This window comes from Trachurus japonicus, chromosome 21, assembly GCF_045865225.1.
Source record: "Trachurus japonicus isolate A0001 chromosome 21, Traja_1.0".
Classification (NCBI taxonomy): Eukaryota; Metazoa; Chordata; class Actinopteri; order Carangiformes; family Carangidae; genus Trachurus; species Trachurus japonicus.
The window spans coordinates 15,423,783-15,441,793 of NC_140927.1; the positions used below are offsets into that span (position 1 = coordinate 15,423,783).

General features: G+C 40.6%; 3 protein-coding genes across 3 annotated transcripts; 2 read left to right on the forward strand and 1 right to left on the reverse strand.

The window, feature by feature from the left end:
• The first annotated feature begins 882 nt into the window (after nt 1–882).
• Nucleotides 883–10,777, forward strand: pfkla (phosphofructokinase, liver a). Its single transcript, XM_085766096.1, has 22 exons — nt 883–1,130; nt 2,023–2,096; nt 2,197–2,274; nt 3,512–3,701; nt 3,812–3,977; nt 4,564–4,608; nt 4,793–4,901; nt 4,980–5,075; nt 5,468–5,560; nt 6,122–6,247; nt 6,355–6,419; nt 6,555–6,618; nt 6,730–6,876; nt 6,954–7,024; nt 7,613–7,700; nt 7,783–7,935; nt 8,454–8,618; nt 8,711–8,772; nt 9,415–9,526; nt 9,663–9,762; nt 9,850–9,955; nt 10,040–10,777. Exons 1-22 carry the CDS (start codon nt 1,046–1,048, stop codon nt 10,185–10,187), a joined length of 2,343 nt encoding a protein of 780 aa, XP_085622222.1. The 5' UTR covers nt 883–1,045; the 3' UTR covers nt 10,188–10,777.
• Nucleotides 10,778–10,975: 198 nt separating this feature from the next.
• On the reverse strand, nt 10,976–14,455 carry LOC146964916 (uncharacterized). The gene is made up of 13 exons (XM_085766097.1): nt 14,389–14,455; nt 14,021–14,077; nt 13,770–13,896; nt 13,555–13,644; nt 13,271–13,458; nt 13,149–13,188; nt 12,948–13,053; nt 12,737–12,836; nt 12,532–12,602; nt 11,691–11,896; nt 11,472–11,607; nt 11,229–11,385; nt 10,976–11,155 (listed from the first exon to the last, which is right to left on the reverse strand). Exons 1-13 carry the CDS (start codon nt 14,438–14,440, stop codon nt 11,028–11,030), a joined length of 1,458 nt encoding a protein of 485 aa, XP_085622223.1. The 5' UTR covers nt 14,441–14,455; the 3' UTR covers nt 10,976–11,027.
• Nucleotides 14,456–15,080: 625 nt separating this feature from the next.
• Nucleotides 15,081–17,969, forward strand: tmem169b (transmembrane protein 169b). The gene is made up of 3 exons (XM_085765678.1): nt 15,081–15,299; nt 15,917–16,233; nt 16,963–17,969. The coding sequence occupies exons 2-3, from the start codon at nt 15,966–15,968 to the stop codon at nt 17,583–17,585; spliced, it is 891 nt and encodes a 296-aa protein (XP_085621804.1). The 5' UTR covers nt 15,081–15,299; nt 15,917–15,965; the 3' UTR covers nt 17,586–17,969.
• The last annotated feature ends 42 nt before the right edge of the window (nt 17,970–18,011 follow it).

The window sequence follows — 18,011 nt, forward strand, 5'->3', positions numbered from 1 at the left end:
AATTTAATTCAATTAAATAAATGTGTGTGTTTTGACATCCTCAGTTCTTGCTCTATGGCTTAAATGCAGTGGTGAAATAGTCGGAGTAGACCACTCATTTTATACATAGAAGGTCACGGTGGAAATAGGAAAACTATTACAGATAAAATCAAGCTATTTGAATTGTAAAGTATGGAGGCAGTAGCAATAAAATATCCAATATATAACAATATTAAGTGCCCATTAGGAATACTGGCTGATTTTAGAATAATTAACCACATTTCACTGAGATTTAATTGTGACATAAAAGGAAAAAATGTACATTAAACAATCTAAATGATGTTAATTCTAACAGCAATAGTAAATCAAAACAACTGTAAAAAAAAAAAACAACAACAACAAAAAAACAGGAACAGATAACAAATTATATAATAGTTTAATAATATTGATTACATAATAACCATTTCCAAATTGAAGACTACAAATAAATTGGGTTAGGGCTCAGAATCACTGAACCATTAACATGTGTGTAGCAGTAGCCTAACTGAAGATGTCAGTATTTGATTGTCAATACTGTCCTGTTGAAACAGACATCTCAAAACTGAACTGTACATGAATTTATACATAAATTCTACTGCCATGTAAAAAACTAAACCTTTAAGAACTGGGCGGGGTCTTCTCCAAATGCTACCTGTTGAAATCTGGGAAGTTCGTGTAATACGTGATGAGTTTGAACTTCCTGTTACACACCTTAGTCCTCACTGGGCGGGGTCTATGAGACGAGACGAGCTGATAGAGGGGCGAGTGTGTCTCCGGACTGTGCGGGGTTATAAAACAAACGCATTGTGTGCTTGGAGAGGGAAGCTCCCCTTTGGACAGGGCGGAGTCAAACGGTGCAGAAGTGTCAGGCAGTGCGATAAGTGTAAAGGGGTTAACCTGCTGCCAACGAGGAAGCGACATCTAGAGCAACCCCGGACCCACCCAACTCAACCCAACTCAACTCTCTGTCTCACTTTTTAACGGATATTTAGTTTAGTTTTTTGTTTTTTCAGCCGAAGAAGACAAAATGTCCTCGATGGACTTGGAGAAGCTGAAGATGACGGGAGCTGGTCGGGCCATAGCTGTGTTGACCAGCGGTGGAGATGCACAAGGTGACCCTGAACGCGTCAAATTGGCTATTCATTACAGTTTGTAGTGTTAAAGTAATAGGCTACATGCAGATATGAAGTGTAGTTACCAAATGTGTTTACACAGGGGACCTGCCTGGGTGTCATATTTACACAGAGCTGAGTGGATACTAACTAACGTTATGGTCAAACAACAGCTGTACAGTGTAGCTCTGTAGCCTTTATGGCTGCCCTGGGGTCAAAGGTCATGCCTGGGCCGCAAACACACAGTACCTACAGTATACTGTACAACATCTAACTCACAAAGGTTGGAATAATTACATTCTCCCAATTAATGTACTTTGTGAAATTTGGGGTATAACATGAGCATGCCTACTTTTTTGCTCCTTCTAATAACTAAAGTCACTATGCTTACTATTGAGGTTAATAATGTGAATTATGGTCAACATTTTTGATATATCACTTTGCAACAATAAAGTGATGCCAGTAATTGTAATCCAGTTATATCCATCATTCTGAAATAAGCAGTCTGCACTGTGAGTAGGCTACTTTAGGTACTTAATATACTGTATGCTGAAGCCAATGCTTTTTGGGGGGGTCAGATTTTAAATGCACTACTTTCTAATGAAACAGTGTTTTAGATAGAGTAGGATACATGTTCTTATTGCACTGCTCACTCACACAGTGTGGCCTGAATCTCAGAAATAGTTTTAGCAGTAGGCCTACCTGTCTGAGCCGCTGAGCAGATGGCACCTTTTGCCTAATAACTGATAATGAAGTCATATCCACCACAGTGTTTGATTTCCTCATACTGAGCCATGATGCAACCACTTCAACCACAGTGTGTGCAATGATTTAAGAGGCACAGTTGAATCTTTAATTTGAATATTTTTTTCTGCCATTGTCCTTGACCCAGGGATGAACGCCGCTGTCCGAGCTGTCACCCGAATGGGCATTTATGTCGGGGCCAAGGTCTATTTGATTCATGAGGTAAACAGGCTGCTTCATCCTGTTGGTGACACTATTACACACACACTGACTTATATTCTTGCTTGACTGGGATCAGCCTTACATGCCTTTTACATTTCAGGGATACCAGGGCCTGGTGGACGGAGGAGACAACATCACACTGGCACACTGGCACAGTGTAACCAACATCATCCAACTAGTAGGTTACATGTGTTATCTGTTGACAGCAATGGCAAATTTAACTATTATAGGACAGTTTTGATTTGTCATAGTGGGAAACACACTGGTAATGATGACAGGGTATATACAGGAATCTTGAAGTTAATTTTAATACCTTCTTAATATTTTTCAATACCTTACCGCCACTTCAAGCTGTAGCCATTTACATCAGTGACACTTTTAACGTAACAGTTTTAGTTTGTGATAAAGACTATAGACCACTATGATGCAACAGAATTCAAAATAGGCTGGGATAAGGCAAAGTTTATCAAAAAAAAACAAAAACAAACATTGCTCCACTCTCAAAAAACAAAAACAATAATCTTCTTTTCTTTTTTTATGTACCGTTTTATCTTTGTTTTTTAATAAAATTAATAAATTCACACACTTTTACAATGTGTTTTAGGACTCAAACTCTTGGACAGCTAATTCTGAAAAAATACCTTCAAAATTTAAGACTTTATAAAGACGTGAAAATACTTTTTAATACTTTTTAAGGGTCTTCATTTTCCCCAAATTGATTTATCACCTTTTAATTCTTTTCAAGACCCCGCAGATACCCTGGATGACACAGAAACAACCAAGGCTATGAACACTGTAGCAAAACGATCTTTGTGTACGTGTCAAGACCTCGTCTAATTGTATGGCATTATGTTGTAGTTCTGTTTATATCTTGAATATTGCTCTTTATTTCTCTTTTTATGGTTTTAATAGGTATTTTAATATTTAATCCACTTCATCTCATCTCTTCTCTCCTTGCCTGTCTAATATGGTAATAACCTGGTAAGGGGATTTGCTGCATGTACTTTAAGCCTTCATCAGCTGAAGATGGAGCAATTTACACTATGTGAGTGATAGTTGGTGAGAATCCCATTGTCCTCTTTGCATTGCCTAATGAGTATGAGTTGCCTTGGATTGGTGTGGCTAGTGTGTTGAAGGGCACATGCACGTGCATCTTTGACACGCATCATCTTAATGCGACTGTGGTCGTGTTCAAACACGTCGCATCCTACATCCAGGACTGAGCAGAGCATGAAGAAATGAGTCACTCGTGTAGCATGAACTTTGTCAATGACAGATTATGATTACAATGATCTGTTTGGCTTCACTGAACTTTTGCGGATTGTTGTGACTTGTTTACGTCACACTGTTCCTTCTACGTCTCACACTATAGGACAGTTTAGTTGTTCGATTTACGTTGACGTCTCTATCTACAGGGTGGGACAGTGATCGGCAGCGCCCGATGCAAGACCTTCACAAGTCGTGAGGGTAGACTTTCCGCCGCCTTCAACCTGGTGAAAAAAGGTATCACCAACCTGTGTGTATGTGGTGGAGACGGCAGCCTCACCGGGGCAAACATCTTCCGCAGTGAGTGGAGCGGCTTGCTGGGGGAGCTCGTAGAGAAAGGTAAAGTGCTCTCAATAAAGGAAACATGAGATAAATAAAGTTAAATTCTTTGATGAAATTGTTTCTCATTTATACTGTATTAACTCTTTGATGTCGGTGCGCTGCTTCAGGACGTATCACTGACACTCTGGCCAAGCAACATGATCACCTGAATATCGTGGGGCTCGTCGGCTCCATAGACAACGACTTCTGTGGCACCGACATGACCATCGGCGCCGACTCTGCTCTGCACCGCATCATGGAGATAATTGATGCCATCATGACCACCGCACAGAGGTGAGACACTGTGCGATGATGAACTGTGACCAGCTGCTTCATCAAGTGGCAAGAGATTATCCATCACTTCCAGAAGATGAACATCTAACAAGGACACAGTGTAGAAAATATAAATAGATATATCTACAGACATACAGCTGAAATTATTAATTGATTAATCAATCAACAGAAAACGATGCTAAACCCTGTTTGGTACCAGCTGCTTAAATGTACTGTAGGATTCTCTGTAGGATCATATACGATATGACAGTAAATAGTATATTGAGTAGCAAATACGTAGTGCTCAGAGGAATGATTATGGAAGATTTTCAGTTTCAGATTCAAAAATAATCTACAGCTGCAGCTCTGTGTCAGGCAACATAACGTTATAATTGATAGTCAATGGAATGCAATAATCCAAGCCAAGTTTTGTGAAAACCAGACTGCCCCATTCAGGCCTGTTGTGAGTGAGCTGTATAAACTCGCCCAGACTTGCTCCCCTGCGTGGCGGTATGCTGCTGTTATCTGAAAATCCTCTGTTTGTGTGCATAGTTGCTGCAAAAGTTTATTCGCTTGTTGTGGTTTAATAATTGTGTACCTCCTCCAGCCACCAGCGCACTTTTGTTTTGGAAGTCATGGGTCGACACTGTGGGTGAGTAAACACTCCCTTTTTTGTTATCATTTATACAGTTATTTGATATATCAAAATGAAATTGCTGATCCAAACAACTAATGATTTATAAATGAAAATAATGGAAATTGTCAGGGGTGCCCAAACTTTTGTATGCCACGATATATATATGTGAATGAAAACTTACATTGTGCTATTACTCCAGGTATCTGGCCTTGGTGTCAGCTCTGGCCTCTGGAGCAGACTGGCTCTTTATTCCAGAGGATCCTCCTTTTGAGGGGTGGGAGGACCGGATGTGTGCTCGTCTGGAGGCAGTAAGTGACAGGACACTGTAAGTTAGATCTACAAGCAGATTCACTGGCTAATGCTTTGATTTGTTTATTTACCCTCAGAGCCGCATAAAGGGGTCGAGGCTCAACATTATAATCGTTGCAGAAGGAGCCATCGACAGAAATGGCAAGGCCATCTCCTCAACTTACATAAAAGATGTAAGTTTAAAGATTTAAGGAAGATTTGATACTATATAATATGTTAAAGCTACTCTCTTACCAGGAAGCAGTTTTATGTTGAATAACTAATAATTCAGTCTTATCTTAAATGGGTAAATGTTAAACTAAAAGAAAATTAGTACAGTGTTCAAATGTATGTGGTAAATGAAGGATACACCACTCCACTCAGCTGTATTGTGGTATTTGTGCCATATTAGCAAGGCACATACCAAGGACAGGGATTTGTTGGATGACAACTCTGAAATTTTGATTTTCAAATTGCTTTAGAAGTGTTTCTTCTTTTGTGAAAGACTTTTCTCCCACTTCCTCTTTGTACCATGAATGATAAATCAACAGAAGGCTGAAATGCTTCCATGTCTTTTTTTTTTAAGCTGGTGGTGAAGCGACTGGGTTATGACACCAGAGTGACAGTACTCGGCCATGTTCAGCGAGGAGGAACTCCCTCAGCGTTTGACAGAATACTGGTGAGTCAATGGTAACTGTGATTATTTCATTAGGCTACTGTATGACACCTGAACATCATCTTCTTTACATTTAACTGCTTTTACACACACCAGATCTAAATTGGCAGAATTCAGATCATGGGCCTTACTACTTTTTATCTGGTTAACAGTTTAACCACAGGTCTAAATCAAAAACGTGTCATTGCACCAATACTTCTGCTTGAGACTGAATTCAGACTCTGACTGATGAAACAGCCACACTACAAAAAAATGCACAACAGTGTTTTATGCAATTTCTCCTTTTGCTTTTTTGTAAGCAGCCAGTGCATTGGTGCTGTAATACAGTGAGACATTGTGATTATAGAACATTTAAAACTCAGTTAATGTTTATCTGGGATAAATCTGTCTTTGTAGTTTTAGAAACACAACATCAACCCCAGTCTTGGAAATGGCAACATAAACATGGTCAATCTACACACATATTAAAATATATTAGTCATGTTAACATTACAATTACGTTGGGGGTGCTAAACTGCAACATTTAATGCTTGTGTATTCCAATGCACACTGTGCTGTTTTCAGAGCAGTAAGTTGGGTGTGGAGGCAGTGGTTGCCCTGTTGGAGGCCTCTCCTGACACTCCAGCCTGTGTCATCGGCCTGTCTGGTAACCACGCTGTTCGTCTTCCTCTAATGGAGTGTGTGGAGCTGGTGAGTCTCTCTCCTCTCTTCTATTATTCATTTTTGATGGACATGAAACACTAACAGTTGAAGTTTTGCTGTTTTTCACGTCTTGTTTTGTTTACCACTGTTTGCAGACTAAGTTGGTGCAGAAGGCCATGAATGAGAAGAAGTTTGATGAGGCAGTCAAACTGCGTGGAGGGTGAGGTTTATTACGCAAAAAACGCCTTAGTGTATTTCAACCAACTCCATTCAGATTTGTTTTATGATGCAAGCAATAGATTTTTTTCGTGCAAATAAAAACAAGACAAAACTAAAACTGGTGCTCTTCCTCTAGGAGTTTTGAAAACAACTGGAACATCTACAAACTTCTTGCCTTCCAGAAGCCGGCCCAGGCTGAGGTAAGCCTCTTACCAACGCTCACTACTCTGAGGGGTATTAGCTTTAACACATGAGAAAATAATCACACACCTTCAACTCAAATCAGTAACATCTGACTCATGTTCCTGCAGAGCAATTTCTCCTTGGCTATTCTCAATGTGGGAGCTCCAGCTCCAGGAATGAACTCAGCAGTAAGGTCAGCTGTGAGAACAGCGCTCGCTCATGGGCACAAGGTTTATGCTGTCAATGATGGATTCCAAGGACTTGCCAATGAAGCGGTAAGTCCGTCTGTCTTGTACTGTCTTTATTACCCTGAAGAGGAAACTGCTCCGTACTGACAGATGTCTGTGGGCAGGTATTTGAGATGGAGTGGCACACTGTGGCCGGGTGGACAGGCCAAGGGGGCTCACTGCTGGGGACAAAACGGTGAGAGACTGGGCCTTTGATTTCTGTTACTCCTGTGGTTTAGTAGAATACCTGAAAGAAATCATGCTTTACTCTATGTTGATGTACTATCATGTAACCAATAAGACTATTTTCACTTCAGTAAGGATTCTTTATTATTCTAGATCAGCAAAAAACATGTTTACTATACTATTTTAATTCACTCACAATATATGCTGGTATTTTAATAAACCCAATTTTTCTATGTATATACATTCTGTAACGAGAGATTGTTTCTGCATTGTCCAGACCTGACAGAGCCTCCCACACTTCCCTATAAAGCAGCTCAATATCATATTTTCTCAGACCTAACCAATCACATCTTTCAAAATCAACCATCCCTGATTGTATTGCACATTTTGTAGTAAACATATTCGCTCTCGGAGCCAAAAAGTGACCTGGGTGAGTTTATCAGCCTTGACAGAGCACCCTCCAGAACTACAGGAGAAATTATACACCAGTTTTCAGGTTGTGTGATACTCACTGTGACTAGTAAACTGCATTAGACATGTGAAAAAGTGGAATGCCCCTTTAAGTGATTCTTATTGTTTGTTTCATATCCTTCCTCAGGACTCTTCCAAGCAAACACATGGAGAAGATTGTGCAAACCATTGCCAAGTTAAACATCTCAGCTCTGCTTGTAATTGGCGGGTTTGAGGTAGAGCAGTAGTCATGTATTCATTTTCAGTGTCAGAGTGAGATCAGAGCAGTTTTAATGTACCTCTCTGTGATTTCCAAAGGCGTACCACGGTGTGCTGCAGCTGTTTGAAGCCAGGAATCAATACGACGAGCTCTGCATCCCCATGTGTGTAATCCCTGCCACCATCAGCAACAACGTCCCTGGAACCGACTTCAGCCTGGGAGCAGACACTGCTGTCAATGCTGCCATGGAGGTAACACTGGGCAGATGGCACATTAGCTGTGTGACTTTGATGTTTCAGGATTAAGATGAATGGGGACTGTACCGCACCAGAAAATATCACATCAAAAAGCTGCTGTGTTACTTAGCTCGACTTTGAACTCCTCGTACTTCGTAAACAGAGAAGATGGCGAGCATTACGGGATTTTGTTTTTAACTCTCAACTTTCAATCCAATCCAATCCACTTTATGTATATGGCATATTTTCGAAACATAAAAGTTTGAGAGGAAGGAGACTGAGACAGGCAGTCCTCTGGTTAACCCCTGTAAATCTATATTAAGCACCATGGCAGGTAAAAGCTCATAAGTAAGACACCAGCACCTCAGGGAGCAGCTTTTCCTTTCTGGTCTGTCTTTTGCTTTTCCTACAAGCTGCATACTAGGCTCCAAAACTGATGTACAGTATAGGTGAGGGATGATTAAGAGTAAATTCAAATTAACCCATTGATTTCCACACCTTTGCTTGGACCGTACCCTCCATTTCCTCATTAGGGCTGCGATAAGATCAAGCAGTCTGCCTCTGGCACCAAGAGAAGAGTATTCGTGGTGGAGACGATGGGTGGATTCTGTGGCTACTTGGCAACCTCCACTGGCATAGCAGTGGGTGCTGACGCAGCTTATATCTTTGAGGACCCCTTCAACATCCATGACCTAAAGGTAAAGACTGAGAGAAAAGCCTCTGTTGTCCTTCTATTGATAATGATTAAATTGTTATGTCTCTTTAATTGTCTGATCTGGTCTTTTGACAGACCAATGTGGAGCATTTAGCTGAGAAGATGAAGAAGGACATCCAGCGGGGTCTAGTACTGAGGTACACCTACTCTTACCACCCATACAGATTCTCCTGCAACACCAGGAGAGCCATAACGAACAGTCTTTTAACTTTGGACAGACTTCTAATTTCCTCCAATTTAGCAAAACAGTGTGTTTTTGACTATTTTTACATGACTCAATGAATTCTGAGGAAAACATTTTTTCAATACTCTGCTCAGTTCCTTCCAACCAGGTAGAAAATGTTTGTCTTCTGCAAGAATTTAGGACTCAGAAGTTTGCTGAGGAAGTTTTTCAATTGTCTCATTGCTCTCTCCATGACAATGTTAGCTAACCACAAATTCATTTAAAACCATATTTTCCTGTTTTTTTTTGTTAGGTTATAGGGGTCTGCACTGATCGTTACCATCATTGTTCCTCCATCTTTTGATCTATGTTTCATCTTTGTTTTCGCCATCTTTTAAGTTACATGCCGACAACACACCAGTAGTAGGCTAAAATCATAACAGTGACCATGCTAACATGTTGATTTTAGTGTTGTTTTTTTAGTTTAGTTGGTAATATGTATAGCATGTTGTGGTAGAACTGAGTCAGAAATAATTAAACAAAAAATACCACAATGTTTATGGTGAATGAAACATTGTTGAAAATTTCCTTTGCTGATCCTATCCTCTGTCAACAGGAATGAAAAATGCCACGAGAACTACACTACAGATTTCATCTACAAGCTGTACTCATCAGAGGGGAAGGGCATATTTGACTGCAGAGTCAATGTGTTGGGACACCTTCAGCAGGTGTGGAGCCTCCATATGAGATTCATCAGCTTAGCAGCTTACAAATGATTTCAATTAGTCTGGCAATACATTCATATTTTGTGAAGTGACATAGTTTTGTACAATGTTAATTCTCTGTGTGTGTGTTGTGTTTCAGGGAGGTGCACCATCTCCCTTTGACAGAAATTTTGGCACAAAGTTGGGTGTGAGAGCTATCCAGTGGATTTCAGAGAAACTGAAGGAAAACTTCAGACAAGGTGGAGTTACTGTATATAGTCATAGCTTGTATGAAATAGTTGCTGAGAAACCACAGCATTGTGACAATCCCACCATTTTCCCACCAGGCCGCGTGTTTGCCAACTCGCCAGATACAGCATGTGTGCTTGGCCTTAGCAGGAAGGTCATCTCATTCAACCCTGTCACTGACCTGAAGGATGCGACTGATTTTGAGTAAGCCAGTTGTGTTTTGTGAAACTTATGTACATTGTTAATTAGCCTTGATATTGTGTAAATTACTATTTTGCTGATTTTCAGGCACCGGATGCCCAAGGTCCAGTGGTGGTTTAATCTGCGGCCGATGCTCAGGATGTTGGCCAAGTATCAAACCAGCTTCTGTGAATATGTCCCGGGAGAGATCGAACACGTGACTCGACGCTCCATCAGCATTGATTCTGGGTTTTAGAAATCTCTGAAGCAACACAAAACTTGATGCACTTTTTAACCCCTTATCTGTCCATCCTTTGAAAATCATTCTTAAAGTTTGTAGAAACAATCAGCTACTGTTTATGTTTACAGGACTGAACACCTATAAAAACCAGCATCGTTTTCAATCTGTTGTTAATGTCATAGCAGCTACAGTATTGTAAATAATGTAAAATACTTCAAGTATTCACTTATTGAGGTTTCAAAATTCAGAACATTTGGTATTCCTTGTTCAGAGTCTTTGAATTGTCAATCAGTGACTGGTGTGCCACAAAGCTTGTTTTGTTCATTTACTACTAAATATAAAAAGCAAATTATATGTGTTGTGGTTTGCTATTAAAATACCACAAAAGAAAACCAAACGGACAGAATTTCTAAATGACTCATGGGACCAATAAAGTATTTAATTAAATTTTATAAATGTATTTAGGACTGAAACACTGGTTGTCATTCTTTAATACCAACTGAACAGCAGATCACAAAATATTATGAAGCATTTCATTAGAATGAAATATGGTCTTGTGAATTATTTTGATACTTGTTGCTATATCAACAATAAAGTATATCCAACTACGATCCTATTAGAAGTATATTCATTGTAATGAGGACTTTTTGAAAAGGTTAAATAGATTAATAAATAACAACCACTTAACAGAATGCTCTAATTTTAACTTAACTGGTTGAATTAAAAAAATTTATAATGTTTTTAAATCATGAACTCCACCCCTGAGTACTTTTCATTGCCCACGAAATGAGAAATTAGAGAAATTACTGTAGTTAATAAGCCAGGAACTGGTCTTTGAACTAGATGTTTTTCCTCTCAGAAGTTGAATGAAAATGGAAATTCATTCCCGGTCTTATCTTTGTCAGTTGCCTGAAGGCTCTTGGAGGAGAAGGCAAACTTAAAGTCCTCACTTCCCTCTGATTGATCAAACAGAAACTCAGGACCTGCAAAAAACATTTACACAGCTTTAGTTCAAAGCAGGTAACATGCGTCCCAAAAAATAGATCTGTCACTTACAGTCTGAAGACTTGGTTTCTGTGGTTTTCTGAAAAGACATGAACAGAATTTGGTGTTTTTGTTCTAGGAGCACTGTATGAAACAGAGACTGGTTTCTCTTAAAAAGAAAAAGTACCTTCTGGCCGAAAAAAGGGCTGGTGAAAGCAAAAGCTGTGTCCTGCAAAGAAACCTGGAGGTAATTCAAAAGAACTAAGAAACATTGATCTCTGTCAAATAGCTCATTCCTTTTTGCTCGCCACTCACCTCATCCTGTGACGCGCCCTCGTCAAATCCAAATCCAGAAAAGCCTGGGGTGCTAGGATTGGAGTTCAGTGCAAACAGGAAAGCTGGGGATTTGGTATCAGAGGTCTGTTGATGTGGGGAGCGGCTGGGACTGAAGCTGAATTGAACACATCAAACATAACTGTCAGTAGATGTCTTAACAGTGATTTCAGGTGTTGCACTACCGAGACAAACCCATACTTAAATTGGAATGTTGGAGTTGAAGGGACAACTTTCATTTTTGCTGGGGACGACTGATGAGACGATGATTCTTGAGATGACTGAGAGAAGCCGATGAGTCCCTCATTGCACTCTTCACCTGGTGGCTGGTCTTCATTTATGCCTACTTCTGCCTCCAACTTGTCCTCCACTGCCTGCTCTACCTCTGACACAGAATATTGCTGTTCCTATGAAAAATGTGTAAAAGCATTGGAGTGAAAATCTAAAAATGGCATTGCACCGAAGTTAAATAATGCAATGCCAGCATTTCATACTACAGTATCTGCTATTCGAGTTACATAATTTAATGAGAAGTAACGTGAAAAATGTATCAATTTTTAAACAACCTATGATAAGTCACTTGGGATTCAATGGCCTGCCATACTTTGGAAGAAATAGATGTCTATGAAGATTGTTAAAATAGGCACCTGTGGATTATTGGGAAGCAGTTTGAAGTTTATATCGGAAAGATTTCCACCTGTGTTTTTCAGATATGCCACATTAATGTTATTAATGAACAAAAAAACAATTGATTTGAACAGTAGTGATTTGTGAGTCAATTGCCATTGTGACTGTAAAGCATTGGGACATAGGAGAGTTTGGTTTAGTTGTGAATATGGATCAAACTTGCAAAAGTAATGTGATCTTAGAGGTGGACTTTTAATAAAAGTACTTTTTCCACTATTTTGGGATGGGTACCTTTGGGATAGAGTACCGTAAAGATAGTCCAGACAAGATACCAGCAGTAAGAGGGAAATTGATTCTGGAGATATGAAAAAGTGGCCATCTTAAAGTTGGTCTCAGTATAGTAGACAAACATTACCATGGCTTGTTCCTGTGGCTCTGTTTCCTTTCTCTGCTCATGCACTTGCATCCCATCTGGCCAGCTTTGGTCTGAAGAAAGTAATACTATGTTCATGAGATTTTATATACAGTAGGTACCAGTAACATAAACACCAAAACATAACATTGTGTGTGAAGGTATTGCCATTCATTGATATCCAACTGTTCAAATAACCACAACTCACTGCTTGATTCCTCTGGGACAGGACTGCAAGCGATGGCATCATCGGCCTTGTGTTCCTCATTAACATCTCCAGCATTTGCCTCATCTGATATTTGACCATTCTGCAGTTATGACCATGACACACATGTTATGACCATTCTGCAATATCTGTTCAGTTTGGCTATTAGCATTAACTGAATATATAAAATATTTTCTAGAATTTGGACACCCACATCTGTGTCTTTGAGATGTAGAGAGGAAATGTCGACATCTCCGATGGCATCCGAATCAGGATCGAGTTGTTTCTTTGATTCATTTATGAGCTGCTGTCCAGCAACACTAGAAAGGAAAACACAGTGAATCAGAGAAAAAGTAAGTTTTGCTGGAGGTTATGTCTCATTATTCTTTGTTATCAATTATTCACAGAAATATACCTATCTAGCAGTTTCTCAGTAGAGGAACAGACTGCTGGACCTGTTTGGACAGAAAAGAAATAGGTTGCATAAAGAGCCGTGAATATTTCAGAGCAACTTGTTATGTTTGAAATGTTTATTACCAGTGAGATAGTCCAGCTCCTTCTGTTTCATTATAATTTGATCATCACAGGCCTTGATCCTGCACTCAATCTCCACTACATCATCCCACAGCCCGAGGAGCTTTTGAGCCAGAGGATTTTGGCAATAATATTCCTTGTGAGATTGGAATATCGCTTTATAACTCGCAATCCTGTCGTCATAGACTTCCCTTGTTGGGTTACAAATAAAAAACAATTGAGCTGTGTGTATCAGAGCATAAATATCGCATTAATCATAGTTATACATTATAGGTAACCCAACCTACTTATCACGGTTGTAGCTGTCTATTCTGCTCTCCAGTTCAGTTTTCAGTGTCTGCTCATACTGAAGAAGCAGGCTGTTAGTTGCCTTCATGCTAAAGGTACATGGATGACAAGGAGAAACATTTGAACATGCACAATATACAGAACTATCTGTGTTTGTGTGTAATTAGCTCATGTGTTACCTTGGTAAATTTAACACTTTGCCTAGTCACCATACCTTTTCACATTTGCTTTACTATGCATCACAGTGCTCTGCTTCACCCTGATTTCATCCTCAAGTTTCTTGATATTTCCGTGGAGTGTTTCAATATAAGACCTCCTCTCAGCAATGTCAGCTCTGCAAACTGTTGACAAACAAATGCAGCAATTATAGTAAAGACATATCTCCATGTAGCTAATTTACATGTGTGGCTATGGGCTAGTATGTTGGTTGTTGTTTACACAGAAGACTATTTTATTTTCACATACCTTTAATTTCTCGGTTGATTTCATTCTTCTTATTCGAAAGCTCCCTGCTTTGAAGAGCTGTAAATTACAAGAAAATTGAATATATATATATATATATATATATATATATATATATATATATATATATATATATATTGCTACTGTATGAAGTTGCTTGGATTAATACTGTACTGTAAGTACTCAGTAGCTTCTTCTTTTCTGTTTTTTTTTAGCACTCAGTAGCTTCAGTAACTGTTAGCTACATTAGCTTGTTAATGGCGTAGCATATAAACAAGCTAACTAACCATAGCCAACTGTAAACCATTAAAACAAGATATTTCAACAAATATACAACCAATAATGTGCAACAAGCTGGAAAGAAAACTAACCAATCTGAAAGAGGAGGCTGTCGATGCTACTCAGGGAATATTCGTCGTTCATTTTGACGCCAACTTTCGCCACTTAGCTTCTTCCTCTTTTAACCGTCAACGTCTCCGACGTGAGTATCTTAGCAACAGTTTCTCACCTGAGCGCTCTGCGCCTGTAACAGAAATCGAGTTTAATGAGTTTTATTGTGTCGCAGTATTTATGTTTTAACTTATGACAATAGATATGATCTTTTCAATGCCATTTGAGTTTGCTTGTAAAATTGTTAGCAGCCTTTCCTATGTACTATTTAACTACTGTGGGCTATAATTTTATATGAAGTGCTTATGAAATTGTGTAGGCCTAGCTGTTTTGGTTTATCTATATGCTAATTCTTTTGTTCTTCAAAAAAGAAAAGAAACCATAGTATTTCACAGAAAAAAACCACACTTTATCTGAGCTATTTTTTATTTTATTTTATTGGCCTACAGACATTCATGGCATATTTCCCAATGCAGAAATTCGTTATTAAAACATAATGATCTCAGCTTGTTGTGTTTCCTCATTGCTGAGCAGGAAGAACTCCATTCTCTGGGATTAGTGTGGTGCCATTACAGGACATGGTGGGTTTCCGCTCTCCCCCCCTCCCTCATATTTCCATGTTCACATGACATGATTTTTTTTTTACAGTCTATGCACATGACGGCAGCGGTGGGACCGGACCACGGTTGGCGCGGATTGGTCCTGAGCTCGGTGTGACAGAGGTTAGAGAGGCGGGTTTAGTGCTATTCTGGAAATCGTTTTGCGTAGCGCATCTGTATCGGCGAAAACAGCGCTGCGATGCCCGGTCTGCTGCAATGTGTCATAGAAATTCAGTGATTTTGTCCTCGCACGGTGTTGTGTATCTACCCGCTGCCGGTGCAGTCTGTTGAAGGTAAGATGGCATTTTATTAGCGGCTCTAGGTGTTACAGTAGGATACATGCTGTTCGCCGGCTGCGTCTGCAGACAAAGAGCGGACATGGGTGGGATTTAAATGGGAGGAGATCAGCTGTGAGGAGGAGAAGAATGGGCTGCTTTGTTGATTTCACCCCCCTCCTCTTCTCTGATCTTATAATAAAATGCAATAATGAATTATTTTTTTGGGGAAAAGCGCCACAACCCTATTATGAATGGAAGTGATGGTCTTATTTCTGTAAAAGAGGAGGATGAGATGATGTGCACAGACTGAGGTCGAGGCATTTCCACCAAGAGTATCGGTGCGCTGTCATGCAAGAGAGAGACCCCCCCCTTCCCCCCTCTGCCTTGTTTGCATGTGAGATTTGGTATTTTCATGTAGGCCTAGCCTACTTAAACTCAACTAGATCAATAATTCTGTGACATGTAGGTAGATGTTGTTAGCCATCATCACAGAGTAGGTGACTATGCAGAATCTAGGCCAGGATACAGGATTATTGTGACTGCTTTTAATGGCTCTTTCTCTCTCTCTCTCTCTCTCTCTCTCTCTCTCTCTCCCTCTCTTTCTGTTTGTGCTTTTATCACTGTGCATTCAGCTGGAAATCCTCACTAGACGTCCCCTCGGAGTCAAAGAGTTTACAGAATATGGCACAGGTGGAGGAGTCTCAAACGGAAGGAGAGGGCAGCCCCCAGATGATCTCCTTACGGTCAGACATGTCAGGGAATCACGTGGAAGAAGTGGGGTCCTCCATAAGGAGAAAGAGGAGGAAGAAGAAAGACATGCGTCCAGAGTCCATCATTATCTACCGCTCCGACATGGAGAGGGCGCCTGGAGAGGACCAAGGCAGCGAGGAGGGAGCAGAGAGGAACGCTGAGGAGGGAGCTAAATTCCTCTGCACACCTACAGGTGAAGGTGAGTGGGGGTGACATATTCTGTCCAAATCCAGAGACTTCAGGCTACAATACATTTCAATAGCCTTAAAGGGATAGTTCACCCACAATTCAAATTTCACTCATTATCTACTCACCCTCATGTCGACTAAGGGCTGGGAGAAGTTTCAGAGTCCTCCGTGCCTTCTCGGAGTTACGGGGCTGCGCGGGCAGCAGTATTTGTCCATATAGGCTAATGGTTGTGAATGGTGCTCACTTTTCTGAGACATGAGAAATTGTTCCACCGGTCAGTGCAAATCACGCGAGATTTGCACTGACACAGGAAGAGCAGTGAACTGAGACACTGGGAGCTTCCGCTACAAACAAGCTTAAAATATAGACTTATTTAATTTTTTCGGAACAATTTCTCATGTTGGGGCTTCAATACAGGAGGGACATTACAGACGAGCAGTATGGAGGTATTTGGATGTTTTTTGGTGTGTCTTTTTGGACGAAGAAAAGTGAGCACCATTCACAACCATTATATGGACAAATACTGCTGCGCGGATCCCCCCGTAACTCCGAGAAGGCACAGAGGACTCTGAAAATTCTCTCAGCCCTTAGTTGACATGAGGTTGAGTAGATAATGAGTGAAATTTGAATTTTTGGGTGAACTATCCCTTTAAGCCTTAAGGCACACGAATGAAGAGAACCTTACTTTTGTTATTTTATGCCACATGTAAAAGTCTTACATCACATTATCTCTTAACAGATGGAAACTGGAGCCTTCCTCCAGACAGCCGGTACGTGACCCTGACAGGCACCATCACGCGGGGCAAGAAGAAGGGGCAGGTAGTGGACATACACGTCACTTTGACAGAGAGGGAACTCAGGGATCTGGCCAGGTCAAAGGAACGTCTGGACGCCGAGTGCGAGGGGCTGGACGGCTCGAAACGCAACTGCGGCTTAGGTGTGTGCCAGGGACCCCATGTTGTCCTGTGGAGCCTCTCCTGTGCCCCCGTGGTTTTCCTCCTCTCCTTCATCACCTCCTTCTACTACGGCACGCTCACCTGGTACAACGTCTTCCTGGTGTACAACGAGGAGCGGACGTTCTGGCACAAAATCACAATATGTCCCTTCCTCATCATCTTCTACCCGATGCTCATCATGCCCATGGCGCTGTCGTTGGCCCTGTACTCTGCCGTGGTGCAGGTGTCCTGGGCTTTAGGTGAATGGTGGCAGGTGGTGCGGGACCTGGAGAAGGGTTTCTGTGGTTGGGCCTGTGGGAAGCTGGGACTGGAGGACTGTTCCCCCTACAGCATAGTGGAGCTGCTGGACTCAGACACTCTGCAGAGCAAGGCCCCTAGTGAACACGCACAAACATCAGCAGTGTGAAACAGGGCGATGTGTGCGTAGTTAGCTAAGCACATGAAGTCAAAGGGTTTTTAATTGTTTCACTGAGACTGGACACAAGAGTGTAAGAGTTGACTTATTGAGCAAACCTTATCTGTTTGATATTTTTGCTCCAAGAAATAAATTCCAAGAAACTTTTGATAGGAATTTTTTTTTCTTGTCAGAAATAACAGGAAAGTATTTTTTTATGCTTTTCTGTAAATGATGTGAAACACTGCCTGAACTGTCCTCAAGGGGCTGAACTCATATTACACAGTTGTAAAGCATTAGACATTGTTTCTATGTTTACTTGCAGATTGTTATGGTCATCATCATCATCACCTTGGATCACTAAAATCCAATAATTACTAAACAGCATTGCAATGCAAATACTTTTTTATATATAGATACAGACCTTGATTCCTACAG